Consider the following 27,970-nt stretch of genomic DNA (forward strand, 5'->3'; position numbering starts at 1 on the left):
CAGTGTTGTTGGCTCAGCTGGAATACAGAAAGTAAATTATTTGAGTCACAAAAATCCTTAAAAAGTCTGCATATTTCAATTCATTAGCTCAAAGACTACTTCAAAGCCATAAGGAAAGGAAGGAGTAATAATATCTTCTTAGTATTCAAAGAAGATAATAGCAGTTCATACTTATTAAGCAAGCTTTTCTCAGGGCTGTTAGATCATGCCAGGGAGCAGGGAGCAGATGGGGTGTTGGACTTGGGAGATGGGAAGCTCTGGGTTAGAATCCTGCCTTGAACGTGATAATCTGTGATCCTGGGTCAGGCTTGTAACATCTAAGAACAGCACGTATGTTCTAGAGTTTGGGGGAGAATCAAAGGCAATAATCATTTCACTAACTTGACAGTATTGTGTAAAAGTTATTTTTGAGGCTGCTCTTAGAAATACAGCTTAGCATGGTAGAGGTGAGCCTCAGATTTCTGAGTGTGAATGGCCTCATGCCCTCAAGGTACCCCACCAGCACTCTGGAATATACTTGTGCTTCATTGGAGGATGGCATTTCCTCCCTGGGAACTCTCTACAACACTGAAGTACGTCCAGACAAAAAAGGAAAAAATCCCAGGACTCCAGTCCATTTTATTTGTTTGGCTTTTGTTTTTTTTTAAACTCTGAACCCAGTGAGTTCTTTTTATTATATTTATTAGATATATGTAATTATAATATAATTATAATATTTATTATTATAAAAGATACATTATGTCTTTTATTATACATTATGTATATTATTACATAATGTATTATATTTATTATATATAAATCTATATCTATTTATTATATCCTATCCAACCTCCAAGTTGGAAGGAAGCTTAGGTTCATCTAGTCCATTTCAAATGAAGATTCTTTGTACAGTGATCCCAATAAGTGTTCATTTATTAACAACCTTCATTTCAGTGTCTTTATAAGGCAGAGTGTATTACCTTCTAAATTGGATAGTCTTGTGAGGAGCATTTTCCTCACATGGAATGTAAAACAGTCTCTGACCATGTGCTTGCTCCCTTGTTCAGCCTTCTTGTGCCAAGTAGAATAAGTCAGATCCCTTCTGCACAGTAGAATCACAGACCTTGACATTCAGAAGAGACCTCAGAGGCCATCCTATGCAAACCCTCTCTAACACACCCAACAAATAGTCATCCAGCTTTTCTTGAAGACATTCAAAGGCAGGGATATGCACCTAGAGTCAACCCTCCTTCCACTTCTTGGACAGCCCTAATTGTTAGGAAGTTTTTCCTGATGTCAAGCCTAAATTTGCCTCTTTGTAACTTCTCTCTCATTCCTAGTTCTGGCCTCTAGAGCTAAACATAATAAATCTAATCTTGATGCCACAAGATGATCCTTCAAACACTTAAAAACAACTATTATATCCTAAATCAAAGCATGCAGTTTCTTAATTAGTACTTATAAAAAATAAGGCCTAAGCCATTCTAAGCCTCTCCTCTGGACTCCTTAATCTCTCTAAATAGTTTTTCAACTTTTCAATGAGAAAGAAAAAGTCAATATCCTTAAACTGTACTTTCTAACACCATATTCTAGACCAATTCACATTTTTCTTGAGGTTTTACATGTAGACATTTCGACCTTGTTGTCCTCCTCTGAGTTTATATTTTGATCTTCTCTGCCATCGTAGTTACTTTCTATAGTTGGATTCTTTGTTTGTTTTTGCTCATTTTCCAACCTATTTTTTCCATTTCAGAGATATTTTATTTTTCCATCTACATGTAAAAATGGTTTTCAACATTCATTTTATAAGATTTTGAGTTCCAAATTTTTTCTTCTTCCCTCTCATTTTTTCCCTCCTCAAAACAGCAAGCAATCTAATACTGGTTATACATACATGTACATTTTAAACATTTCCACATTAATATTGCTATCAAACAAAAATCAGAACAAAAAGAGAAAACCACAAGAAAAAAAAAGCAAACAAAAAACAAAGGCAAAAATAGTATGTTTTATTATGCATTCACTTTCCATATTTCTCCTTCTGGATGCAGATACCATTTTCCATCCCAAATCTATTAGAATTGTCTTACAAAATTTTCTAGCCTATTTTTTGGCTTTTAAAGTTGAGCTCTGTTTCTGGGGTATAGGGAGCAGTACCATTTTCCATCCCAAATCTATTAGAATTGTCTTACAAATTTTTCAAGCCTATTTTTGGTTTTTAAAGTTGAGCTCTGTTTCTGGGGTATAGGGGGCAGTCTTAAGCTTCTTGTACGGCTGGAGATGGAGGCCTTACAGCTAAAGCCACTGTTGCACAGCCTGCTGCACCAAGGCCCTGGGGCCCCAGAGGCTGGCTTGTGCTGAAGCTGGGGGTTTTCTGCTAGTTTGTCTGGATTCTGCCCGCACTGGGCTTCCCTTTTAGCAGCAGTCCTTCTAAGTTGATTTGGGCAGGAAAATTGTTTACCTCCCCCCAACCCTCATTTTCTTGTGAGTTCTCCTGGTTCAAAATGAATTTTGAGCATTATTTAAAGCTGTTTAGAGGAGAATTTGGTAGAGTGCTATCTTGGTTCCCATCCCTCACTTTTCCCTATTTCTGCCTTCATTGAAGTCATAAATCAAAATGTTAAACTTGAAAAAGGCCAAGGAATACTGTGTGTATGTGTGTGTGTGTGTGTGTGTGTGCGCGTGCGCGCTTGTGTGCGTGCGTGAGTAAACACCCACACACAAAGATACAAATTAGAGCATGATAAAACTGGTGGGGAGAATCGGTGTCAGAAAACTTGAAGAGGGAAAGAAAGATCATTCAATCTGAACTATAGTCTTTTTATATAAAACAGTTCTAATTTTCAGGTGGTAGGGGGATTTTCTTGCTGAGATATTATATAATGTTGGTATTTAAAACACTGGTATCTGTTCTTAATATATGGTGATAAAGCAGAAAATTAGTGAACTATTTAATGTCATTTAAAACCTTAAGGTATGCAGTCAGAAAATCCAGTTAATGATGTGATGTATTATAATCCTGAAATAAGAAAAATCTGTATTTCACCACTAATTGTATTGTCAATTAATCTCACTATAGGCAAGCCCCTGAAATAAATATCATAATTCTGATATTAAAAGGAGTAGGTGGTACTTGTATTCCTTCAGCAAATAGAAATAATCTATTTATCAAGAACAGTTAAAATAGAAAGCTGCCAGAAAAGCTAGTTCCCTGTTGTCTCCATTTCTTATCTCCTGTTGGCTCCAGGGTTTGACCTATCTACTTCCTTCTTGTTATTACCATCTGTTACTTCTTTTTTTTTTTTTTTTTTAATTTAATAGCCTTTTATTTACAGGATATATGCATGGGTAACTTTACAGCATTAACAATTGCCAAACCTCTTGTTTCAATTTTTCACCTCTTACCCCCCACCCCCTCCCCCAGATGGCAGGATGACCAGTAGATATTAAATATATTAAAATATAAATTAGATACACAATAAGTATACATGACCAAACTGTTATTTTGCTGTACAAAAAGAATCAGACTCTGAAATATTGTACAATTAGCTTTGAAGGAAATAAAAAATGTAGGTGGGCAAAAATATAGGGATTGGGAATTCAATGTAATAGTTTTTAGTCATCACCCAGAGTTCTTTCTCTGGGCGTAGCTGGTTCAGTTCATTACTGCTCCATTGGAAATGATTTGGTTGATCTCATTGCTGAGGGTGGCCAGGTCCATCAGAACTGGTCATCATATAGTATTGTTGTTGAAGTATATAATGATCTCCTGGTCCTGCTCATTTCATTCAGCATCAGTTCATGTAAGTCTCTCCAGGCCTTTCTGAAATCATCCTATTGGTCATTTTTTACAGAACAATAATATTCCATAATATTCATATACCACAATTTATTCAGCCATTCTCCAACTGATGGGCATCCACTCAGTTTCCAGTTTCCAGCCTCTTCTACAAAGAGGGCTGCCACAAACATTCGTGCACATACAGGTCCCTTTCCCTTCTTTATAATCTCTTTGGGATATAAGCCCAGTAGTAACTCTGTTACTTCTTGATTGGAGTGTCTCCTCCTAGCTCATTGAGGAATGGGAACGCATTCTCTCTGAAGTAAGCACATAAAGATTCATCTGTAGAGTCTCAGGACTCTAATAAGCATAGAGAAATAGTAAAATGACACAATTTCAAAATGTCTCAAAGTTTATCTCAGATTTTCAGTGCAATGAAAGAGGAGCATGCTCTGCTCTTTTTCATTTTTCTAGTCTTCCTATTTATTCTTGAGGGAAAAAATCCAATCCTTTTCAGTTTCTGAGCTGTGACCATCTCTTTTTTTTTTTTTCTATAGTTTTTTTTTGTATAGTTTAATCATTTTATTAATAAGGCCATCACATTTATTAATTAAAGAATTGTCATTTGGCCATCTCTCTTTAGAGACAGGGTCTCAAAGACCTCTCATGGCATGCCCTTTGAGGAACAGATTTCTTGAGGGGTAGTAATCAATTCTAACTGATTAACAATATCATCTCTTTCCAATAATGTCTCCATTCTGTGTTTTCCTGACATCTTTAGAATCTATATTCTCTGTTGCTTTTTTTTTTTTTAAAGTGGGTGTAAGTGGTGAATTTTTTGGTATACAAAAGACCCTATTCATTTATATCTCAGAGGGAAGTTCAAATACTTTTTGATTCAGATATCTAGGTACTTAACATAAAGACTGAAATGACCTCATGAACATTTGAAAAATGTGGGAATTTATTTGATTGTTTTGATTGATAAACATCTTTAAAAGGATTTTGTGTGTGTGTGTGAAGAGGAGAGATGGGAAGAGAGAGAAAATACATGCTTCTTAATGGAAAATATATTTTAAAAAATAAGACAGCTGGATGAAATAAAGAATTCTTAACTGGCAGCAGCAACTGTATTTCTGTATAATTGGTTTATTTTATAATTTTGTGTAACTCATTTTAATGTATGAAAAGTGAGGAGTCCTCAGATTACCAGAGGTGTCTATGACACATAAAAAATGGTTAAGTATCCTTTGGATTATAAAATCTGTAAGGTTCTTTCCAAGTCTAATGTGGCATGAAAATTAACACCCTTCCCCCCCTCCACCTCCACCCCACTGAAATGAACATAGTTTGAAGGATCTGTACTTAGATTCAGGATAGGACCAGCAAGTCCTGACAATAATTGTGTGTCTATAAGCAAGTCAGAACATTTTGGGGCCTGAGTTTCCCCTTTTGTTAATTTTGGTTAATAGCTATAATATTTAGTTTGGAGAGTGGTTGTGAAGGTCAAAGCAGAATGTGAAGTGATAGGTAAATAGCAACTGCCATTATTAATGGAGTTGTTAAAAATAAGCTAGAGAGATCTTGTGAGAGACCTCTCTGTGAGAGAAAATTACTCTGAAAACATTAACAAATGACTTTTTTAAAAATAGGAAAAGTGTAGCATAAGTACAAGAAAAATACCAGTTTTTAGTGATTAAAACTTGCCCAATATAAATGTACCTGTTGAGTCCCAAAGAACTTTAGTGTTAAAATTTTATATTGTGTAAATGAACTGTTCCTCAGATCTAGCATTGTTTCCTTCTTGCAAGATAAAAAAGGGGTTAAGCAGCACTGATTGCTTTGACTTGACAGTTGAGGTTACTAAATTAAGAAAAATTGCAATTACCACATCTTTTTTATATTTTGCTTTTAATTATATACATTCTCTCTTTATGTAAGTGGACTGTTCAATAGATGTCTGCATAAAGTAATTTTTATGTAATGCAAACTTGGTCCTCCCTGTGCACTTCACTTAGCCCATATAACACAGGCATAAATAAAATAATAGCTTTACACAAGTTATAAAATGTAATGTAGGTGTATTAAATACTGTACCACAATAATAAATAGAATCATGAAGTTAATGATAAAATATGTACAGTACTATACAGTAAAGTAAGTGGGTATATAGTATGTTGCCCCTTTCCCATCCACTGCACCTAGTATTTATCACTGTGGTTGATTGTGCAGTGTTTTTTACGTAGCTAGAGAGAGAGTGTGGATAATGGCTCTATTTTTTGGTCCCTTATATAACTAAAGATAGCAAGCAGTATTATCTTCAATTAGTTTGTTTTTTTCATTACTCTCATGTAAAGTTGAATTTGCATAAGGTATATTTTCACAAAGTAAAAACTATTTACAAATATTTTCACAGTTTATTTTCTAGCAGTTTGTATTGCTAATTAAAATTTGCTTTATGAGGCGCACATTCCAACATTCAATTCTATATGAGTACAGATAAGTTGATATGTAACATGTTGTCAGTAGATGACAAAAGTATTGTCATCTGAGCAGTTGCATTTATCAAGGTGAATCTTGGTCCTTGCTCTCTTGATTCTAAGACTAAAATATAAGCTAATAATTTTTTTTTAAATGTATCATTAATAAATACATAATCAAAAGTTCTCTCTCTTTTTTAAAATGTAATCCTGAAATGAGAGACACCCCAACCCTTGGCTTTGCCACTAAGTAATTGGGTTACTTTGGGTATCAGTTTCTTCATTGATTGGGGACAAAGCCTTGTGGTAGGTACAGGGGAAAGATAGACTTCAAGTCAGATTACTTGGGTTTAAATTCTGGCTCAGCTACCTCTGTGACCTAAATAAGTCATTCAGCCTCCTTGTGCCTCAGTTTCCTCATCTTTAAGTGAAGATTTTGACTCCTAAGTCTCTATCCCAAAGAGAGAAAACGGAAAAGAACTTATTTGTACAAAGATATTTATAGTAGCTTTTTTTTAATTTAATATTTTTATTTTCCCTAGTTACATGTAAAACATTTTTTTTACATTTGTTTTAAAAAATTTTGAGTTTCAGATTCTCTCCCTTCTTTCCCACACCATCCCCATTGAGAAGGCACATGTGAGGTTATGCAAAACATTTCCATAATGTTGAGAAAGAAAACAGATCTCCCCCCCCCCAAAAAAAAAAACATCAAGAAAAATAAAGTTTTAAAAAAAAGTATGCTTCAATCTGTATTTTGGCACAATTAGCTCTTTCTTTAGGTATAGATAGCAATTTTCATCATAACTCCTTCAGAGTAATCTTGGATCATTGTATTGTTAGCAGGTTTTTTGGTGTATGGTAAGAATTGGAAATTGAGGGAATGCTCATCAGTTAGGGAATACCTGAATAAGTTGTGATATATGATTGTAATGGAATATTATTGCACTATGAGAAATCATAAGCAGGATAATTTCAGAAAAATTGGAAAAACTTCCATGAACTGACATGAAATGAAGCAAGCAGAATCAGGAGAACACTGGACAGTAACAGCAATAACTGAAGAAGAATTGTGAAGAAGTAAGCTTTTCTTAGTAATACAACAATCCAAGATAGCCCTTTTCATCATAAGTTCTTTGGGATTATCTGCCAAAGAAAGAGCTGATGTCATGAATACAGACCAGAATATACTTCTTCCCTCCCTCCCTTCTCACCTCCTTCCCTTTTCCTTTTTGGTCTTGATCTAGTCTCCAGGACAAGATGGGCTTTGTTATTCAGTCATTTCAGTTGGGTTTCACTCTCGGTGACTTTATTTGGGGTTTTCTTGGCAAAGATACTGGAGTGCTTTGCCATTTCCTTCTTCAGTGGATTAAATAGGTTTAATGATGTGCCCAGCATCACACAGTTATTAGTGTCTGAGTCCACATCTGAATTCAGGTCTTCCCAACTCTGGGCCAGTGTTCTACCCAGTACTTAGCCCTAGCCAAATAAATATACTTTTATAGTCTTTATGGCAAGAAATACATGACTTTTGGGGTCCAAATACACATTAAATATTCCCACCAGTATCTTCCTGCAGTATCTTTTATAAAGATGATTCTGTGGCACAATCAATAGTCGGCCCGGACCTCATCATGGCCCTTTTCAGCTGTTCATAGGATACGAACATAACAACATTCCAGGATCCTAGTCTTAAGAAGGAAGGCACAAACCTAGAAGAATATGTATATATATATATATATATCACCACATGTCATTTCATTCACATATGTACAAATTAAATTTAAAAGTTAGGATAATATGGAAACCTGTGGTCACTTTGCCTTTCAGCACCTGATTGATGCTATGTACTAGGCATTGTACTTGAGTTCAGATACCTAGAAGGGTCTATGATCTTGGGCCCTAGCTCAGTAGCTGGCTTCAACAATTCATATCCTAACTCATCTATGCCTGACGACTCTACATGGTTTGCTCACATCTCCCCATAAGTTCACAGCATCTTCTTACATTCTCTTGGATGGGACACTAGCTACTCAGCCCATCTTGTTTTTTGTAGCTTCATTTCCTTAATGCTCTCTTCCTTGAAGTTCTTCTTTGACTATATATTTCAGCTTGCTCCCAACTACTGTCTCCACCTCCCACCCCCCTCCTCTCTTTTATATGACATTCACTATTTCTTGGGAGACTTTGGCATACCAATGACTCACTTCCATATAGCAATGACAGTAGATTGTCTCATATTTTATTTCACAAAAAATGCCTTTGCATGAACAAGATGCAAATATATACAATATACAAATGGCATATGGAGCAACAGACTTTGAACCTGAAACTTTAGTTCCTGGCCCTGACAATAGCTGTGTGACCCTGGCCAACATTTAAGCTCTAAATGCTAATGACAACTCTCTAGGACTTACTTAGCTAGTCAGTCTTAGAAGCATCAGTGGTATGCAATGGTGGAGGAGGTTTTCATGGTAGTCATTCCCTAATATAGTAAGCATGTTAAGTATGTACTATATACTAAGCACTTTGTTTAAAGCATAAAGGGGATGTAAAGACAGAAACACAAATAGTCCCTTTCCTCAAGGAACTCATGTTTCTCGGACAACATGTTTATAAATATGTAGAAAACACATACAAGATAAATACAAACTTAGAAGAGCATATGTTAATAAGTAGTAGGTATAAAATAGTCCAATTAGAAATTGTCACTTAAACTGAGTTTTTAAAATGACTAGGGACTTTAAAGAAGTTGGAGTGAAAATTATGTAACATGAATTTATAATGGACCCAATTCCATGTATGAGGGACCATTTGGCAAAGGCATGGAAGTAGAATGTAGACTATTAGGAAGGGAGAGAGAGGCAGTTTGAGACCAAGTTGCAAAGAGTTTTATACATAAAACTTTATAGAAAAAATAGGGAACTAATGGCATTGCTCAGGAACACAAAAGTAACGTGGTTCAGTTTCTGCTTCAGAAATATCGATTTAAGCATTGGAAGAAAGAAACTAGAGAGAAAAGAGATAAGACAGGAGTGCAAATTGGTTAAAAATAAAAAGTCCAGGCAATAGGATAATAAGGAAGGACCAGAGTGTATAATTTATAATCAAACCTTATTTAGTGTTCATTATATGCAGGAAAGAGGCTAAGTTTTTGAGATGACAAAAAAAAAAAAAAAAAAAAAAAAAAAGCAAAAAACAAGGTTTTTGTCCTCAAGGAATTTGCACTGTAATAGGAGAGAAAACATGCCAATAACTACATAAATACAAAATAAACATAAAGAAACGTGGATGGATGAGAGAAATGTGGAAGAAAAATTGACAATACTTGGCAACTGATTGGATATAGGGGATAAAGTACAGTGAGGAGTCAAGGATGAGTCTGAAACTTTTGAACTTGTTTTCATTGAGTCATTTTTCCAGTTCTGTTTGACTCTTCATTACTTCATTTGGTGGGTTTTTTCCTTTTTTTTTTTTTTTTTTTTTAAATCAGAGACACCAGAGTGGTTTGCCATTTCCTTCTCCCACTCATCAGTGAGGAAACTGAGACAAACAGGATTGAGTACTACTCAGATAACTAGTAAGTTGAGGTTAGATTTGAATTTAGAAAGATGCCATTTAGTTGGAAGACTGGAAAGAAAATGATGTCCTAGGGAAGTGAGGCAGAGGGATAGACAGCTATACTAAAATCCTGTTAGGAACCTCTATATTAGTTTCTGTCACACTGCAGAAGGTGCTGATACTAAGGAATAAACAAAGATAGGAAGAGGTCAGGAAGAAAACAGATGGATTTTCTGCTAAAAAATTTAGTCTATATTTAGTCTAATTTCAGTTAAAAGTCTATAAAGACCTTAATTCCTTCACTAAGGCATAGAGTGTGACTGACTACCTTTGGCCTTTTCCACACAAATTAGAGCTACACTTTTGTACGTGTCAAGATGCATATTACTGATGCAAACCCTAACTTTCAACGACCTCAGTTTTTTCATTCCCATGACCTTGTTTACTTATAGTCTTGATTTTGCCATGAAACAAGTGTTTCATGTTCACAAGTTATGAAATTACTTTATCTTATAATCTTATCATTACATCTCTTCCTTTTCCTTATGACTCTCAAACTTGTTCTTTGTCTTTCAAATGACTTCCAGTTTCTCCATCCTTCAGGTTTTTCCTAGACCATCACTCCCTTCCCTGGAATCCTTAATGAGCCAATTAAATTATGTATATCTTCTGCTCTAGAGTTTCTTGCCCCCCGACCCTGTCTTCCTATCATGCTTTGCCAGGGTCCATGATTTGATTACTCCCACTTGCATTACCATTCATAGTCTTCACTCCCAATCACATGTTACTGAACAGAAATGGAGAAGATCTCATAATTTGTGCTCTATTGCATCTATTATAAATTCATATTACATAATCTTTACTTGACCAAGACAATGCTCTTAGATCTCTCCAATTTACTACTCATAGTAATAACTTTTTTATTCCTCATCTGACTTTCCATGATACCCCTCCCAATTCCTCTTAGCTGAAAACATTGCTTCATATTTCATTGAAAATAATTGAGCCCATTCATGGGGATCCCTCTTTTCCCCTCTTCCTCTCCCAGTATCATCTACTTCACCCCTGTGTCACATGAAGAGGTGATCATTCTCTTTGCCAAGGCTAATCCTTCTCCAAGCACAAATGATCCCATTCCATCCTGTCTCCTCTAGCTATCCCTCCATTATCATCCCCATCTTGCTAATAGTCATTCTCTCCCTATTAGCTGCTTCCTTGCTGCTTATAAACACACCCATGTCTGTCATCCTTAAAATCCCCTCACTAATGAGTCTATCCCTGCTAGTTATTGTCCTATATTTTTCCTCCTTTTTTTCCCCCTGAGAAAATGATATAAAATCAGTGCCTCTGTTTCTGTTATGTGACTTCCAACCTCATAATTCAATGGAAACCTTTGTCTTTAAGGTTATCAGTGATCTCTAACAATCTAACAATCTCTTCTCAGTCTTCTCCTTGATCTCTCTGGAGCCTTTGAGATTATTAATCACTCTACTTGGTACTCTCTTTTTTCTAGGGTTTTTTTTTTTTTTTTTTTTGATCCTGCCTTATCTGAATCTCTATCTAATGAAGCCTTGTTTCATTCAAGTTAAGCCCACTAAGACCCAAAACTCTGTCTTGGACCGCCTTCTTTTCTTGCTCTATACTATTTGTCTTGATGATCTCATAAATTCCCATGGGTTAGATTTTCTCTATGTAGATGATTCTCACATTTATTCTTCCAGGTCTAACCTCTCTCCTGACTTCCTGATTCACAGTTCCAACTATCTGTTGAGTATCTAAAACTATTTCCTATAGAGAGAGCACTCACTATGTACATTATCATTTCCTCTAAGCCTTTTCCTAATTTCCCCATTTTCACAGGCACCATTATTCTCCCAGTTACCCAGGTTTGTAATCTCATTCTCTGGACTCATTCTCAATCCATCTAAGACAATTAAGTGATGTAATAAATAGAACTGGAATCAGGAAGACCTCATATACTTAAATGCTCTGTGATCCTGGGTACATCACCTAACTCTGCTTTGCCTCCATTTCCTCATCTATAAAACGGGATTAATAATAGTACAAACCTCCAAGGGTTTTTTTGCGAGGATTGAATGAAATATTGGAGAAATGCTTTACAAAACTTAAAACGCTATATAAGGGGTAGATTTTATTATATCCAGTCCATTGCACACACATCTGTCTGTCTGTCTGTCTGTCTGTCTCTCTCTCTGTCTGTATATATGTGGGCATATATACAGATGTGCGCATATACACACATATACATATTCTTCTCTCCAATGTCATTAACCATCTTCTCACTAATAATGAAAATGATAATGGCCTGTTGTTGGATCTTCCTGCCTCAAGTCTCTCTACTTGTGTGACCCTGGGCAGATTGTTTAATTTTGCCTCAGTTTCCTCATTTGTAAACTGGACCAAAGAAGGACAATGGCAAACCCCTCTGGCCTCTTTGACAAGAAGATCCCTAATGGGATCACAAAGAGTTGAACATGACTGAAATGATTGAACAACAAAAGTCATATATTATTATTATTATATATTATTAACCTGTGGGCTTGTGTTGGGGGGCTGAGAACTCTTCTGCAGAGATTGAGAAATGAAAGCAAATCCTAACATTCCCAGGATAGGGGAAAAACCCTGAAGAAACCCTGGATCAGGGCACAAATTAAACAGTGATTCATGAAAACCCTCCAAGAGAAGAATTGTGGTTTGGGGCTGTGGTTTATAACAATGGACTCTCTATAATGAATACTCTGATACTAAAGAAGTCCTTTCCTCTTCATTTTTACCAAAAGATTTGTGTGACAAAGGTAAAGCAGTGTCAAAAATTCTTCCAAGAAAAGTGAAAGAAGGAACAAAGCAACAAAATATACACAATTCTAGAAACAATTATTAACAGTAGCAACAAAATTGAGAAATATTTTAGAGAAGAAATTTTGAAAAGGAACATAGAAACAAGCAGAACAAGTTATGATCTTTTATTCTTTAAAAAATTATAAAATTGTTTAAATATTTTATTATTTAAATATATTTATTTTATTAAGACAAGTTATCTTTTATTATTTATTATCTTTTTATTGTTTGTTGTTATGTAATATAATCTATAATAATAATACATATTATAATATCTATATAATGTAATCTTTTAATAATATAATATCTATATATTATAATGTAACATATCTCATACATAATATATCATATTCTATAATATATATATATTATAATCTATAACATAATAAAATCTTTTAAAGTGCAAGTGGTAGACATTTGTGGCTTGTGTTCAATCAAGGGGTTGTTGTTGATGTTTGTTCTTCATTCTTGAAGAGAATCATGGCATCGGGGGGTGATGCCATGATATGTAAGAGAATTGGATTTAAGTGAGGGAGGGCTGGATGAGGTCACCGAGGAGAGAGGAAATGGCACAGTGGATAGAGTCCTAAGCCTAGAGAAAAGAACACATCTTTGGGGGTTCCAGTCTGACCTCAGACACTTACCAGTGATGGAACCCTAGATAAATCCTGTCATTCTGTTTGCCTCAGTTTCCTTATCTGTAAAATGAGCTGGAGAAGTAAATGGCAACCCCCTTCAGAATCTTTGCCAAGAGATCCCCAAATGGGGTCATGAAGAATCAGAATGACTGAAAAATACTCAAATATGTTCAATTTTTTCTTGTTTGTGTTTTCACAAAAAAGTAAATTGAATGTTTCCAAATGCTTTAGCTTGCTTTGAGGAATTTTACTGAGGAAAAGAAAGAAGGCCTTCCTAGACTACTTGTTTTTATTTTTTATTTGGAACTAGGGTCTGTGTGTGTGTGTGTGTGTGTTTTGTCAGGAAGACCTAGTGTGTGCAAAAGTTCTCCTGTATTCTAAAGTAAGAAAAATTAACCTTAGTGAGGTAAAAGGAACAAACACTTAAAAAAGCACCTGCTATGCTGTCCTGACCTGTATCTGGCCACTGATCCCAGATGACTCTGGAGGAGAAAATGAGTCAGGGGAACTTACCCAGCCCTCTCTCACTGAAATCCAATTCTCTTGCCTGCCATGGACATCATCATGGTGCTCTTTGAGGACAAAGGATAAATAACAACTACAATGTGTCAGACACCATTTTTAAATCCATCTCACTTGATGCTCACAGCCCCGTTAGATGGATGCTATTTTCATCCCCACTTTGCAATTGGGGAAACTGGGACAGAGGTTGTGTGGCTTGCTTAGGGTCACAGAACTCCTTACGTAGCTAGATCTGAACGGATTCTAGGTCACCTCTCTATGCACCCTGTGCCACCAGAAAATTCTTCCAATTATCGGAAGGATTGGATTTGGAGCTGGAAAATATCTACACTTTACTAAAGAAGAAACAGACCATAAAAGGTAGAAGTGATTTGCTCAAAGTCTCATTTGAGAAGTGGCAGAGATCATTCTCCGTAATCATCAGTAAATCATTACCCAAGAGGCTAGCATCTTCTACAACCCAGAAGCAGAAAGAAAACAAAATATTTGCAAAGGATCTGTTCAGATAGTTTATATGAAGTTTATATAGTTCCTACTTTTTGTGTCTGTTTAGTTTGGAAACTAAATAAAAAAGCAGAATGGTTTGGAATAGATTTAATTCTTTCCTTAAAACCTCTGGATAACCTGAAACTGCCCTCTTAGTAAAGGCTGAATTTTTGTAGCTCCCTATAGACTTCAAATCAGTTGGTGAAATTCATGATCAAGGAAAAAAGAATAGATGTTTGTAAATATATTCGGTGGGAAAACTGATATGGAGGTAGTGAAAAATGGGTATTACACTGATATAGTCGACTGGTTACAGAGCAGCCTAACTGAAAACTCCAAATGTCAGCATATCTCACTAACACAAATGCCTGGAACAAAATGAAGTTTTAGACATGGGAGGTCCTACCCTTTGTAAAATGCGGTTGGTCCTTCCCTTGTGAGCATTGTCCATGCACATCTGGGAGCGCTGGTGTATTGTCCTGGTGGAGAATTCATGTATCGGGTCTTTACCACATCAACTGGAGATGCTACCACTGTTGTGCAAAATCCAGCGCCAAAGGCCGAAACAAAATGGCAAGGTAGATTATCTACAAATGATCAAGGGAAGAGGGGAAGCTCAATTAGCAAGTAATTACCCCACTGCCCACTCCAGCCATTTAACAGTATTTTATTTTTTTTCCAATTACATATAAAGATAGTTTTCAACATTCATTTTTTATAAGCTTTTCAGTTCCAAATGTTTTCTCATTCCTTCCTTCCTTTTCCTCCTCCCTCTCCAAGATAGCAAGCAATCTGATACATGTAAAATAATATTCAACACATTTCCAGTCATGGTTGTGAAGGAAAAATCAGAACAAAAGGGAAAAATCACAAGAAAGAAAAAAAAAGGGAAAATAGTACATTTTAATCCTCATTCAGTCTCCTTAATTCTTTCTCAAGATGTGGATGGCATTTTCCATCATGAATCTACTGGAATTGTCTTGGATCCCTGTATTACTGAGAAGAGCTAAATCTATCACAGATGATCATCACACAGTCAGAATGTACATTTTTAGTCGCTGATTTTTAATTACTACTTTGGATGCTGGCACACTGCGACCATATTAGAAGCACAAATATACTTAGTGTTCATTCAGATTTTATTGTACTGCCTTTGGGATTAAAGTAAGCTATATTGCAAGGGATAATGTTGTAAAAAAAAATTACCCAGGCATGGATTCTGTCAATAAAAAGTTACTATAATAAAAAAAAATAAAGTAAGCTATATTATATAATGTGTTATTTATCTAGATCCATTGAGATAGACCAAAATTATTTTCAGGGAGTCATTTGTAGTCAGGTTTATTTGTTTTTTATAGAGAGAATTATATTTTTTCCAATTACATGTAAAGATTCTCTCAACGTCTTTGAGTTCCACATTTTTCTCCCTCTTCTCCTCAAATCAGCAAACAATAGAGTCAGTTTAAGCTTATTAATTATGCATTACTAGAGTTAGAGCAGGAGACCTAAGCACTGGCCCCAAATTGCTTATTTATGTTCAAAGGAAAAGAATATATAAACCTGGTAACTATTGTTGGCAGGATGTGTCATTGGGGGTCCATACTGCCTTTTAAATGAAACCATTTTATAACAAGATTTTTGAGTGGAGTTCAAGGTGACTCTAATTTTGCTAATTATATGAAAAATTTTGCATGACTATACAGATATTTTGTATAACATCACTTGCCTTCTCAAGTAGGGGAAAGAGAATTTGAAACTTAAAAATTAAAATGTTAAAAATTGTTTTTACATGTAGTTGGAAAAAAATGAAATATAAGAAATTTACTATGTAGAAAATAATGTTATAATACCAGTCTATTGCAAGATTCATTCATTCAACAAATATTTGAAACACATATTATATGGTAAGCAGTGGTAGAGAGTCAAAGATAGAAACAAACCTGACTTCCAACAGTTTACATCCTACTTAAAGAATTGATATTTTTACTTAATTAAAATAATGTGCCTAAAAAAGAAAACAATTGAAATTTAGATGATTACAATGAAGTAGAAAATTTAGATAGTTCCAACACCCTCAAAAGCAGGACCTAGAACATTTTCTTCCTTTTAAAAAATGGTTTAACATTCTCAACAAATCTTTACAGGACTGAGCACAGGTGCATGTGTATGTTTATGGGTCCACATATGCATAAGTACATATACACCCTACACTGAAGTCCTACTACAGTATTCATTATTTATGTTGTGGAAATGAACCAAGTTTTCAAAGGTATACCAATGGAACCCAAATTCTGGTACGTCCTCCCTAGCAAGAAGAAAAGACTTCAAGTGTCTGCCCTGAAATATCTTCAACTTGAGCATCAGCCTGGTGAAATTTAGAATGGATTATCACTAAAAATGTCACCTGGTGATTTGAATGTCATTCATTCATTCATACAATTGTTTATTTTCAGTCACAGCAACACACAAAGATTACTGAGATTTGGATGAATTGTATCATCTGTAAGACTGGAAGAGACATCCACAATCCTGAAAACTTTACCTTTTGAAATGACTGAAAAAGTGTGGACACTTTAATGATATTGTGAGAATAATCAATTCAACTGAATAATGATTTATTAAGTGCTCATTATATACTAGGTATTGAGTCTACATAGGTAACAAATGAACTCTTGCCTTTATGGAGTTTACTCCTAAAATTCAGTATTTACATTAATAAGAAGAAACCCCAAGAGAAAGAGAAAATAAGTAGGATTGTTTTCATTATTTCAATAGTAAGTTACCTGTGAGTAGGTTGTATTTCAAAAGGTTCTCCTTTATTAAATCATAGGTTACTAGCTCTGCAGAATTGACAATAGCATTTCTTGTCACATTGGGTGCTGTCCCTAGAAAAAAGTAGATGATTGAATGATTTTGATATAAAATAGAACTCAGTTTGTGTTTAAAATAAACTCTGGTGTTTACTCTTCACCTTGAATAAACTAAAATTAGTTACCTTTCCAAAGCCCTCTTGCTCCTTCTTCTGTTGCTATCGTTTTGTAGGCGTGGAAAGTCCCGGTGTATCGGGGTTTGGCACCGGATAGGTTGCTCTGTGCTTGAAGTCTGACTTTCACCACATCTGTAGGCTGTGCTACTATGACTGCCAACCCACCAGTGGTGCACCCCGCCAGGATCCTGCTTCCTATTCCAGCTGCTATCACCCAGAAGGGAAGACAAAACAACAACAATAAAACAAAACCCGCTTATTTTAGAGTCTATTTCAAGATACCCAGTGCTCCTCTAGGTTGAATTTGCATTGATTAGTATTAAAAACAGATATCTACTTTGTTTAAAAAAATTAAGCATCTTGCACACAGTCACGCAGATAGTAAGTGTCAGTCTGGTTTCAAACTCAGCTCTTTCTGGCTCCATTGCAGCCTTCCAGATAGCAAAGGCATAAGTGGAAAATTTCACACCAGGTTAAACAGTGGAATGGTGCTTCCAAATGAAATGGGAGAACAGCTTGCTACTGAAAAAACATCAGCAGGATGGGGATAAGGGGCAGAAGAGTAGTTTTGCAGAAGTATTTGACCCCCAGCCTTACTATGATAGTCTCTTTTATAAACTAATTTTTCTTGTTAAGTAGGTGCTAAAAACCTGTTGTTTCTGTGTAACATTATAGGCAACTGTCAGCTTCCTCTAAACTTGGTACCCTGAGGCAAAGCCTAGGTCATCCTACCCTAGTGGTAACCCTACCAAAAACGGTGGGTGGTCAGTCTTGGAAGGAAATCAGAGTTTGAGACCTGCCTTTGACACATATTGTCTGTGATCATGGGCAAGGGACAGCCTTTTGGGGCTTCCAGGAAGAGAGTTACAGAGAATTTGCTCATTTGTATAAAGGGGAAAGAAGCTCTCCATAGTGGTAAAATCACAGGTCCAAACCAAATATATGTATTTTTATATCTATGTATGGATATTGTGCTTTTTTTTTTTTTAAACCATCCCTCCAAAATGACTGTGTTTATATCATTGACTGAATCACAATTAGACTTCTATTCCATAAGGGCCCTTTTCTAAGGCACCATTGTGTCGTGAACTTGAAAAGGCTATCCCAATGGGGCCACAAGGTCAGTTAGGTCTAGCCTAGCTCAGTCTGGGGAGTCTGGCCAAAGGGTAATGAATTTTCATTGGATACCATCTTCTGAGTTGTAAATGCTATAACTTCAATGCAAATTGCATCAGCGGGAAGGAAAATCTATAGTCAAAATAATAAATCACTGAAACATAGAAATAACATGTATATCTTTGTAGTTGTTTTAATTTAATACTGTGGCCCCCCTTCTGATCCTATTTAAGCAAAGGGCCTCCTAGGGAACTCTATCCATCAGGCTTGCTGAAACCTTGATCCATGTATGATGAGGCCATTCAGTTGTTGGGTAGAGAGCTGATGGGGCAGATGTTAGTCGGTTCAACAGGTGAAACTGTTTTCCTCTAAATTTTTCCATAGTTTAGTCATGTGCATCTAAGGGGAAAGAACAAGCTGGATGGAAGGAGAAAGAAACAAACACTTATAAATATCTACAATATTGGGCAGAATGCTAACCCTTTTGATAAATATTATATTCTTTAAGCCTTACAACAACCTTGTGGGGGGAATGTGCTATTATTATCTACCATTTTACAGTGGAGGAAACTGAGGTAAATAGTGAGTAAGTTGTTGGCTCTGGGTCTCACAGCTAGTAAGTGTCTGACAGACCCAGCACTCTATCCACTGAGTTATGTCACTCCCCATAGAAAAAAAGTTGTTCAATCATTGTCATTTTGACACTTCATGACCCCCAAGACCACACACCATGTCAGGCCCTTCCATCTTCCACTGTCTCTTGAAGTCTGTCCAAGCTCATCTTCATTGCTTCCATGATGCTATCTATCCATCTCATTATCAGCCAACTCCTTTTCCTTTTGCCTTCAGTCACTCTCAACATCAAGGTCTTTTCTAATGAGTCCTTTTTCTTATCATGTGCTTAAAGAATTTCAACTTTAGCTTCAGTAGTTGATATTTCAGTGAACAGCTTGAATAATTTCTTTCATTATTGACTGATTTGACCTCCTTGTTGTTCAAGGGATTCTCATTACAATTTGAAAGTGTCAGTTCTGCACTATTTTAAAAATTGATTAGAAAAAAAAATTAAAAATTGATTGGTTTGAAAAAACAAACAAAACCCCCCCCTAAAAATCTAAACACTGTGTAAATAAGCTTGTCCCTGAAGAAGAAATGAAAAAATGCTCTTCTCTCCCTTCTTTGCATGATAAGGATAGTCTTAAATTTAGCTACTCTTAAATTTTTTTCTTCTTTTTTTCCCTTCTATGTTAGAAACATGGTTATCTAGGAAGTAGAAGAAAAAGGGATATATTTGAAAAATTAAAAATGAAATAAATGCAACATATACTAATTTAAATATATATTGACTAGGCTAGAAATCTCAAGTCCTACTTCTTTACTCTAGGAATAATTTCATCAAATTTTAAATAGGACCTAGAGATCATAACAAAACAACCAGCCATGTTACAGAAATTATATTATAGAAATTTATAGAAAATTAAATTAAATTTAAATTATAGAATTTTATAGAAAATTAAATTAAATTTAAAAATTATTATTTGTTTGCTCCAAAATACAATATTTGACATAAAGTAGGTAATTAACAAATATTTCTTGATAGACTGGTTGATTTTTATCACCAGTATTATATAATTGAAATAAGTAGAAATGATGCTTGGATAAAACTTAGGCTTGAAACTTGGGTGTCATCCTTGACTCCTTGCGATTTCTCACCCCCACATTTAATCTCTGACCAAGTTTGCCCACATGCTCCCTTCTCTTTTCTGATGTTACTTCCACCCTGCTACAGGGTGGAATAGCCTTGTGTTTGGTCTTTCTGCTTCAAATGCTCCTGCCATCAAAGTGATCTTCCTAAAGCAAAGAACTAAATCATCCCATCCTATTATTCAACAAACTCCAATAACTCTCTATCACCTCCAGGATCAAGATCTTATTTGTCATTCAAATGCTTTCATAACTTGATGCCTGGGGTAGCTAGATGGCTAGAGCATGAGCCTTGAAGTCAGGAGGACCTGAGTTCAAATCCAGCCTCAGAAACTTAATACTTCCTAGCTGTGTGACCCAGGGAAGTCATTCAACCCCAATTGCCTCAGAGAGAAAAAAAAAAAAAAAAAAACTATGCCCACCACTCAACTTTTGCAGTCTTTTAAAATTTATTCCACTCTCAAGTGCACTGGGATCCAGGAATATTAGCTTCCTTAATATTCTTCAATCATGGCACTCCATCTTTCATCTTCCAACATTTTCACCTATTGTCTTTCATGCCTTCTGCCTTCTGGCCTCCCTGCATTCCTTCAAGTCCCAAACAAAATCTCTCTTCTTGTGTGAAGCCTTTCTAATATCCCTTAAAGCTGGTGCTTTCTCTCTATTGATTCCTGTACCTTTTTGTACTTAATTTTTTTTTTTTTCATATTGTGTCACCCATTAGAGAAAATTCCTTGGGAGTGGGAACTGTTTTGCCTTTCTTTGGATTCCCAGTGCCTACCACAGTGCTCAGCACACATAGGTGCTTTATTGCTGCTCAATCATTCAGTCTTATGGGACTTTTCATGACCCTTCGATCATAGTATTCAAATAGTGTCCATGGTTTGTTTTTTTTTGTTTGTTTGTTTGTTTTTTGGTAAAGACACTGGAGTGGTTTGCCATTTTCTTTTCCAAATAGGTGCTTAATAAATGCTTATTGACTGATTGAACCAAAATACATATTTTTTTTCTTTGCAACTTTTTAGCTTATTTTTAATACACATTGTTTTATGAATTATGTTGGGAGAGAAAAATCAGAACAAAAGGGAAAAACCATGGAAGAGATAAAAAGATAAAAAAAAACAGAAAAAAAGCAGTGAACATAGCATGTGTTGATTTACAATCAGAATCCTTAGTTCTTTTTCTGGTTGCAGATAACACAAAATACATATAATTATATATATTTTTTCAGGTTTAGTATTTTATTTCTCCCCCAAACAAGCCTTTTCTTTTTGATTATTTGTCTGGAGTATAAATCGGCAGATCCTTAGCCTTTTCTTTCTACTTCTGTCTTAATAAAATGAACTAGAATGAATGCAGTTGGGAGCCCTTCAGGTTTCATTTGTGATACATTTAGAATCACAGAAGTAGCCTCAAATGAATCCTAGTTAAGTATTAAATCTGGGGTTTGATTCAGGTGCCCTGACTCCAAATTCAAGAGTGTGAATTGCACATGTTTAAACAGGTGAGCAGATATCAGGAGTAGACTTTCAACCCAATCTTTCCTGGCTCTAGTTTCAGCACTTTCTATTTGTTTACACGTTAAGTCTTGTCACTGGACTTTGAGGGCACGAGATGTACAATTCTGCCTCAAGACGGCAAGACTTCACCCCATGCTATCCTTGGCTCCCCTAGAAAGGGAAGGGCAGGCAATGATGCCCTAAATCTCCTTAACCCATCATGTGGAGGTCTCTGTGGTCACTCCGGGCTGGTCACTCTGGAAAACACACACACACAGATCCCCCCCGTGCACACACACACAACACAACCCACCCTCCTGCTCTCCAATTACTTTCTCTTCCATTGTTGTAGAACTGTTTGGCAGTGTCGTAGAGCCCGATTCTAATGGAGGCAAAGCTCATCTGCCTCTGCAGCCCAGCATGCAGCCCGCTGTACAGACTTCTCGGTCCTTCGGTTTTCACCAGGGTGACAATGGTCCCCAGCACTCCTTTGTACCGGACAGCTCCGGTGCTCTGGCCTTCGCCTTGGATCTATAAAGGCAAAAAATGCGGTTGGAACCTGGCCCCTGAAGAGATACAGAGATGCACCTCCTACTGTTCCCTGGAGGGACAATGGATAGAACACCCGGCCGGAGTCAGCAAGACGCATCTTCAGGAGTTCAAATCCGGCCTCAGACACTTACTAGCCGTGTCATGCTGGGCAAGTCCCTTCACCCTGTTTGTCTCAGTTTCCTCATCTGAAGGAAATGGCAAGCCATTCCAGTGTCTTTGCCAAGAAAACCCCAAAAGGGGCCCCCAAGGTTCAGATATAACTGAACAACTTTTTCTTGAAGAGCTGATACATTATGTGTGAGTGTGTGTGTGTGAAATGTAGATCAGAGATGTCAAACATCTGCCCTCCCCCATGCAGCCCCCCAAATTCCGGAATGGGGCAAGAACCACATAAAGTAATTGGGAAATATATCACAAAATAAATGAAAATATAATAAAACAGATAATGTTAATATATGGTTTTCTACAGTCTGGAGAGATCCAGTGACTGTTTGTATTTGAGTTTGGCTCCACTATTGAAGATGCTATCAAATGCTATGGATGTGATTTTCCCCCTTAGTTATAAAAGATGTCTCACTGGAAATGGGGGGAGGGAAGAGAAGAAGAACAGACTCACAAGGGTATCTAGAATTACTGTGTAATATAAAAACAAGTCTTCACCTCCCTCCCTTCTTTGAAGAGATCAAGGATTAAGGGGTGAATAAGGAAGGGTAAAATATTACACATATTCTATCAGACATGGCTTTATTGAACTGATTTTTTTCTTCTCTTTTAATCTTTATTATAAGGAATAGTTGAGAGGATAAAGGAGTGTGGAAAGATATATTTGGAATAAGGTAATGTAAAAAATAAATGATGTTAAATAAGATTTGCTAAAACTTATTCATTCAGAATGAATTCATTAAGCAAGTTTTTTTTTTTTTTTTTTTTTTTTTAAAGTTCAATAGAACTTGTAGAAATGTTTTTTGCAAATCAGAAATAATAGCAGCTACACTATTTGGAAAGCACAAACTTGGCAAAATCTCATTGATTCATTGGAGAATGAAGTCAAGACTTCATTAGACTATCTTACTTGTTAGAGTAGACTTTAAGCCAGTTGTTTGTATCCAACTTTTCATGACCGTATTTGAGGTTTTCTTGGTAAAGATATGGAAGTGGTTTGCCATTTCTTTTTCCAGTTCATTTTACCGATGAAGAAACTGAGGCAAACCAGGTTAAGTGATTCCCCTAGAATCATAAGGGTAGTAAGTGTCTGAGGCCAGATTTGACATCAGCAAGATGGGTCTTCCTAACTTTAGGCCCAACACTCTATCCCCTGGGCACCTCACTGTTTCCTATATTACTATTTTGAATTATTGTCTGCTTTCTCTCTTTGCCCCTATTTCTTGGGCTGGCCTTAAAATCCAAATTCCCATTGGGACATCTGAGGCCAGCTGGGGCCCTTTCTCACAATTTTATTTCTCACAAGACTTCTTGGAGGGATACTTCACTAGCTTAAAAATAAAACTTAGTCCCTTCCCCATTTTCCTTTCCTTATTACCAACCCTTTCTCCCTATTACCATCTCCCAGACATTTTGAATCTTCAGTCTTAACACATGTAGCTTTACTTAAATCAAAAAGCAAATAATCTATATGAAGAGCAGAATTTTCTGACATTAAAAATATCTTCATTTCTTGATTCAATCATTCTGGAGAGGAATTTGGAACTATGCCCAAAGGGCTATAAAACTGTGCACACCTTTGTACCAGCAGTGTCACTGAATCCCAAAGAGATCATAAAAGAGGGGGAAGGACCCACATGTGCAAAAAAAAAAAAAAAAAAAACTCAACAAAAATGTAGCAGCAATTTTTTGAAGTGACAAGGAATTGGAAATTGAGTGGATGTCCATCAATTGGGAAATGGCTGAATAAGTTATGGTATATTAATGTAATGTAATGTAAAAAATCTATATGAGATGATGAGTAGGCTGATTTCTGAAAAGGCTGGAAAGATTTACATACCTGATAATGAATGAAGTGAGCAGAACCAGGAGAACATTGTACACAGTAACAACAAGATTGTGTGATGACCAACTATGAATGACTTAGCTTTTTCCAAGACAATTCCAATAAACTTAGGGTAAAAAATGCCAACTGTATGCAGAAAGAGAACTGGAGACTGAATGTGGATCAAAGTGTAGTACTTTCCTCTTTTTGTTTGTTTTCTTTTTTCTTTCTTATGTTTTTCCTTTTGCTTTGATTTTTCTTGCCCAATATGACAAATATGGAAATATGTTTAGGAGAATTGTACATGTTTAACCTATATCAGATTGTATGCTACCTGGGGAAGAGGGGAGGAAGAAGGGAGGGAGAAAAAATTTGGAATAAAAAATCTTACAAAATGAATGTGTAAACTATCTTACATGTATTTGGAAAAATAAAATATAAATGAGGGGGGAAATGTGCTTTTTCTAAAAAGTAAACATTCAAAAATATTCCTCCTGGTAAACCTCTATGTATTGCTTTCTTAACTACCTGCATTCCACCTCTTTTTTGCCATTAAGATGCACCTATTTGGTGATAGTGATGAATCTATCTGTTCATAGGGGACACTAGATTTGTAGATATATACTTGGGAGGGACCTCAGAGACCAGCCAGTTCAATCAATATCATTTTACAGGCAAAGAAACTGAGATGCAGGAAAGTGAAGTGAGTTGTACAAAGTCCCTCAAGGTAGTAAATAGCAAAGGTGACTGGGAATCATCACATCTTGATAAGCTTCATGAGTCATAAGGGCTTTTCTCATAGCTCCTTGGTGTATCCTCATTTTAAAGTAGAGGTTACTGAAACTTAGAAAGTTTTGGGGTCTTGTTCCCTCACACAACTAAAAAGTGTTAGAGCTGGCTTTCCAACCCAAGTCCAATATTCTTATTACCCTATCACATTGCCTTTCTAATCTGGGAATGAGATCTAATCAGGGACATCCGGAAACCAAGCAACTGGATCAGCAAAGGAGGAAAAGGGAAGAGACAAAACTGCTCTGAGCTCCCTCTGATGAAGGTCCCCTCATGACTATCTGTGACCTGGCAACTTAAATTAAATCTGTGCCCATCCTCAGTTATTTTTAATTAGTCCTCTCTCTCTCTCTCTCTCTCTCTCTCTCTCTCTCTCTCTCTCTCTCTCTCTCTCTGTCTCTCTTAGTCTCTCTCTCTCTTCTCTCTCTCTCTCTCTCTCTCTCTTCTCTCTCTCTCTCTCTCTCTCTCTCTCTTCTCTCTCTCTCTCTTCTCTCTCTCTTCTCTCTCTCTCTCTCTCTCTCTGTCTCTCTAGTCTCTCTCTCTCTCTCTCTCTCTTCTGTCTTCTTGTCTTCTGTCTCTTCTCTCTCTCTCTCTCTCTCTCTCTCTCTCTCTCTCTGTCTCTCTTAGTCTCTCTCTCTCTCTCTCTCTCTCTCTCTCTGTCTTAGTCTCTCTCTCTCTGTCTTAGTCTCTCTCTCTTTGTCTCTCTCTCTCTCTCTCTCTCTCTCTCTCTCTTCTCTCTTGTCTCTCTCTCTCTCTCTCTCTCTCTCTCTTTTCTCTCTTCTCTCTTAGTCTCTTCTCTTTTCTCTCTCTCTCTCTCGTCTCTCGTCTCTCTCTCTCTCTCTCTTCTCGTCTCTCTCTGTCTCTCTCTCTCTCTCTCTCTCTCTTCTCTCTCTCTTCTCTCTTCTCTCTCTCTTCTCTTTCTCTCTCTCTCTCTCTCTCTCTCTCTCTCTCTCTTTCTCTGTCTGTCTCTCTTAGTCTCTCTCTCTTTTCTTTCTCTCTGTCTCTGTTTGTCTTAGTCTCTCTCTTCTCTCTTCTCTCTCTCTTCTCTCTTCTCTCTCTCTTCTCTTTCTCTTCTCTCTCTCCTCTCTCTCTTCTCTCTCTCTCTCAACTTTTTTGGATCTAGGGAGAACTAGAGCCAGAGCCAGGCAGCTTTATTCTTAAAAGATAAACTAATCAAGGGAATTATTGGTTGTCTTGAAGATCCTCCAATTAATGTGGAAATAGGAATCGATTTCATCTCATTTTTTTCATTTCTTTGATCATAGACCTAGAGCTGAAAGAGATCTTAGAGACTCTGTATTCCAATTACCTCATTTGGAAAATGTGGGAACTTTGCTTAAGATCAACTGATCTTACTTGATTTTCCTACACTTTGATCTCATTATATGTCGTCTGATTCAAAAGCCAGAGCTCTAAGTTTTACATATTTATGATAATAAATCAATATAGTGATAAATATATATTTATAGAAAACTATACATTTATATGTTTATTGTATGGTATTTATGATTACACACACAGGTGTTCCAAAAAGCTTAATTCAGGTTTACATTTAAACCCTAACAAGTTTAGAATCTGTACCGAGACTTTTGAGATTGAAGTTTTAGACAGATTTAAAATTTAAAGCTTCGAGACCATGTCTGTCTCTGTCTCCTCCCCCATGCGTGGTAAGTCCAAGGTAAGTCCAAGGTTCCCTGCAAAATGCCCACTTTCGCACAAAATCAAGCTGAGCCCAGCAGGACTAGCCAACGTTTAAACGGCCGTGATCCGACTTGCAACAGGCGGTCTCTGGTGTTTGGGGATGGGGGTGAGGGATGGGCCTGACCCAAGCTCCCGTTCTTTTCTTCAGCCTACTCTCCCCGCTCCCCGCCGCTGCTCCCCTCCCCTCTCCTACCTGCAGCCGGACCTTGGCGGTGTCCAGCGGAAAGGTGACCAGATCCGCGATGCAGGCGGCGGCCCCGGCTCCGACGAACTTGACGCCCGGGGTGGGCGGCACGTCCGAGGGTTTCAGGCCCACCATTGCGGCTCACTGAGGCTTTCCCGCGGGGTGGGCTGCCTTAGGGGGCTGGGGGTGCGGTGGAGCAGGGAAAGGGGAGTGTTTTCCTGCCACCGGGACCCTGAGGCTGCTACCCTCGATGCGGAGGGTACCGGGGAGCCGAGGCAGAGGCGAGTCCCCTCCGCCCGGGCAGCTGCATGACTCCGGGGCGCGCTTACCCGCGCGCTGCCGCCCTCGGGAAGTCCGCACTCGCTCGGACGTCGGGCACCCAATTCCACTGGATGCCTCTGGGCGCCTGGCTTCCTTATAAAGCCTCCCTCTGAGCTGATGCCTGGGAGGAGGGGCCAGTGGCCGGGCGAGCTGTCAACCCCCGGCTCCCAACCTGAGGCGCACGCGATCGGGTCAGCCTCTGCCCCCCAAGATGAGGACCCTGAATCTCAGCCACATAGAGACTGACTGGCAGGGGTTTGAATCCCGGTCTTGCTGCCCCAAGTGAAGCTCTCCGGCCCTTCCACCTTGCCGCCTGCTTGGTTTTCTCCAGTTTTCCCTTTCTCCCACCCACCATCGCTATGTCTTAGCACGATCACATTCTAGCACAAACATGGTCTTGTGCTCCCACAGATAAGGGATTCAACAGCTGGGGATTTGCTCTGACAGTCACAGAGATCAGCCAGGTGCCGGTGGGTTCCAGTGGGGAACCCATTGTGGCCACGGACCTGATGGCCCTAAGAATGTTTTCTCAAGTCATTCTTATTCTCTATTTTGTGTGTGTGTGTGTGTGTGTGTGTGTGTGTGTGTGTGTGTGTGTGTGTGTGTGTGCTGAGGCAATTGGGGTTAAGTGACTTGCCCAGAGTCACACAGTTAGGAAATGTTAAGTGTCTGAGACCAGATTTGAACTCAGGTGCTCCTGACTTCAGGGTTCGCGCTCTATCCACTGTACCACTCAGCTGCCCCCTATTTCCTCATTTTTTAAATGAAAAGATTAGACTAGATGACCCCAAATCTACGAAATTGTGAACCTCTTGAGGGTAAGGT

At 37.4% G+C, this 27,970-nt stretch overlaps 1 protein-coding gene across 2 annotated transcripts; it reads right to left on the bottom strand.

Moving 5' to 3' along the window:
* Positions 1-7,603: 7,603 nt before the first annotated feature.
* On the bottom strand, positions 7,604-27,227 carry UCP1 (uncoupling protein 1). 2 transcript variants are annotated; one of them, XM_031941742.1, is made up of 6 exons: positions 26,834-27,227; positions 21,944-22,142; positions 17,302-17,499; positions 17,090-17,191; positions 14,713-14,893; positions 7,604-7,952 (listed from the first exon to the last, which is right to left on the bottom strand). In XM_031941742.1, the coding sequence occupies exons 1-6, from the start codon at positions 26,957-26,959 to the stop codon at positions 7,826-7,828; spliced, it is 933 nt and encodes a 310-aa protein (XP_031797602.1). In that variant the 5' UTR covers positions 26,960-27,227; the 3' UTR covers positions 7,604-7,825. The 2 variants fall into 2 exon arrangements, with proteins under 2 accessions (XP_031797602.1, XP_031797601.1); XM_031941741.1 differs by lacking the exon at positions 7,604-7,952 and adding an exon at positions 13,022-13,252.
* Between the last annotated feature and the right edge of the window lie 743 nt (positions 27,228-27,970).

This window comes from Sarcophilus harrisii, chromosome 6 (assembly GCF_902635505.1).
Source record: "Sarcophilus harrisii chromosome 6, mSarHar1.11, whole genome shotgun sequence".
Taxonomy (NCBI): domain Eukaryota; kingdom Metazoa; phylum Chordata; class Mammalia; order Dasyuromorphia; family Dasyuridae; genus Sarcophilus; species Sarcophilus harrisii.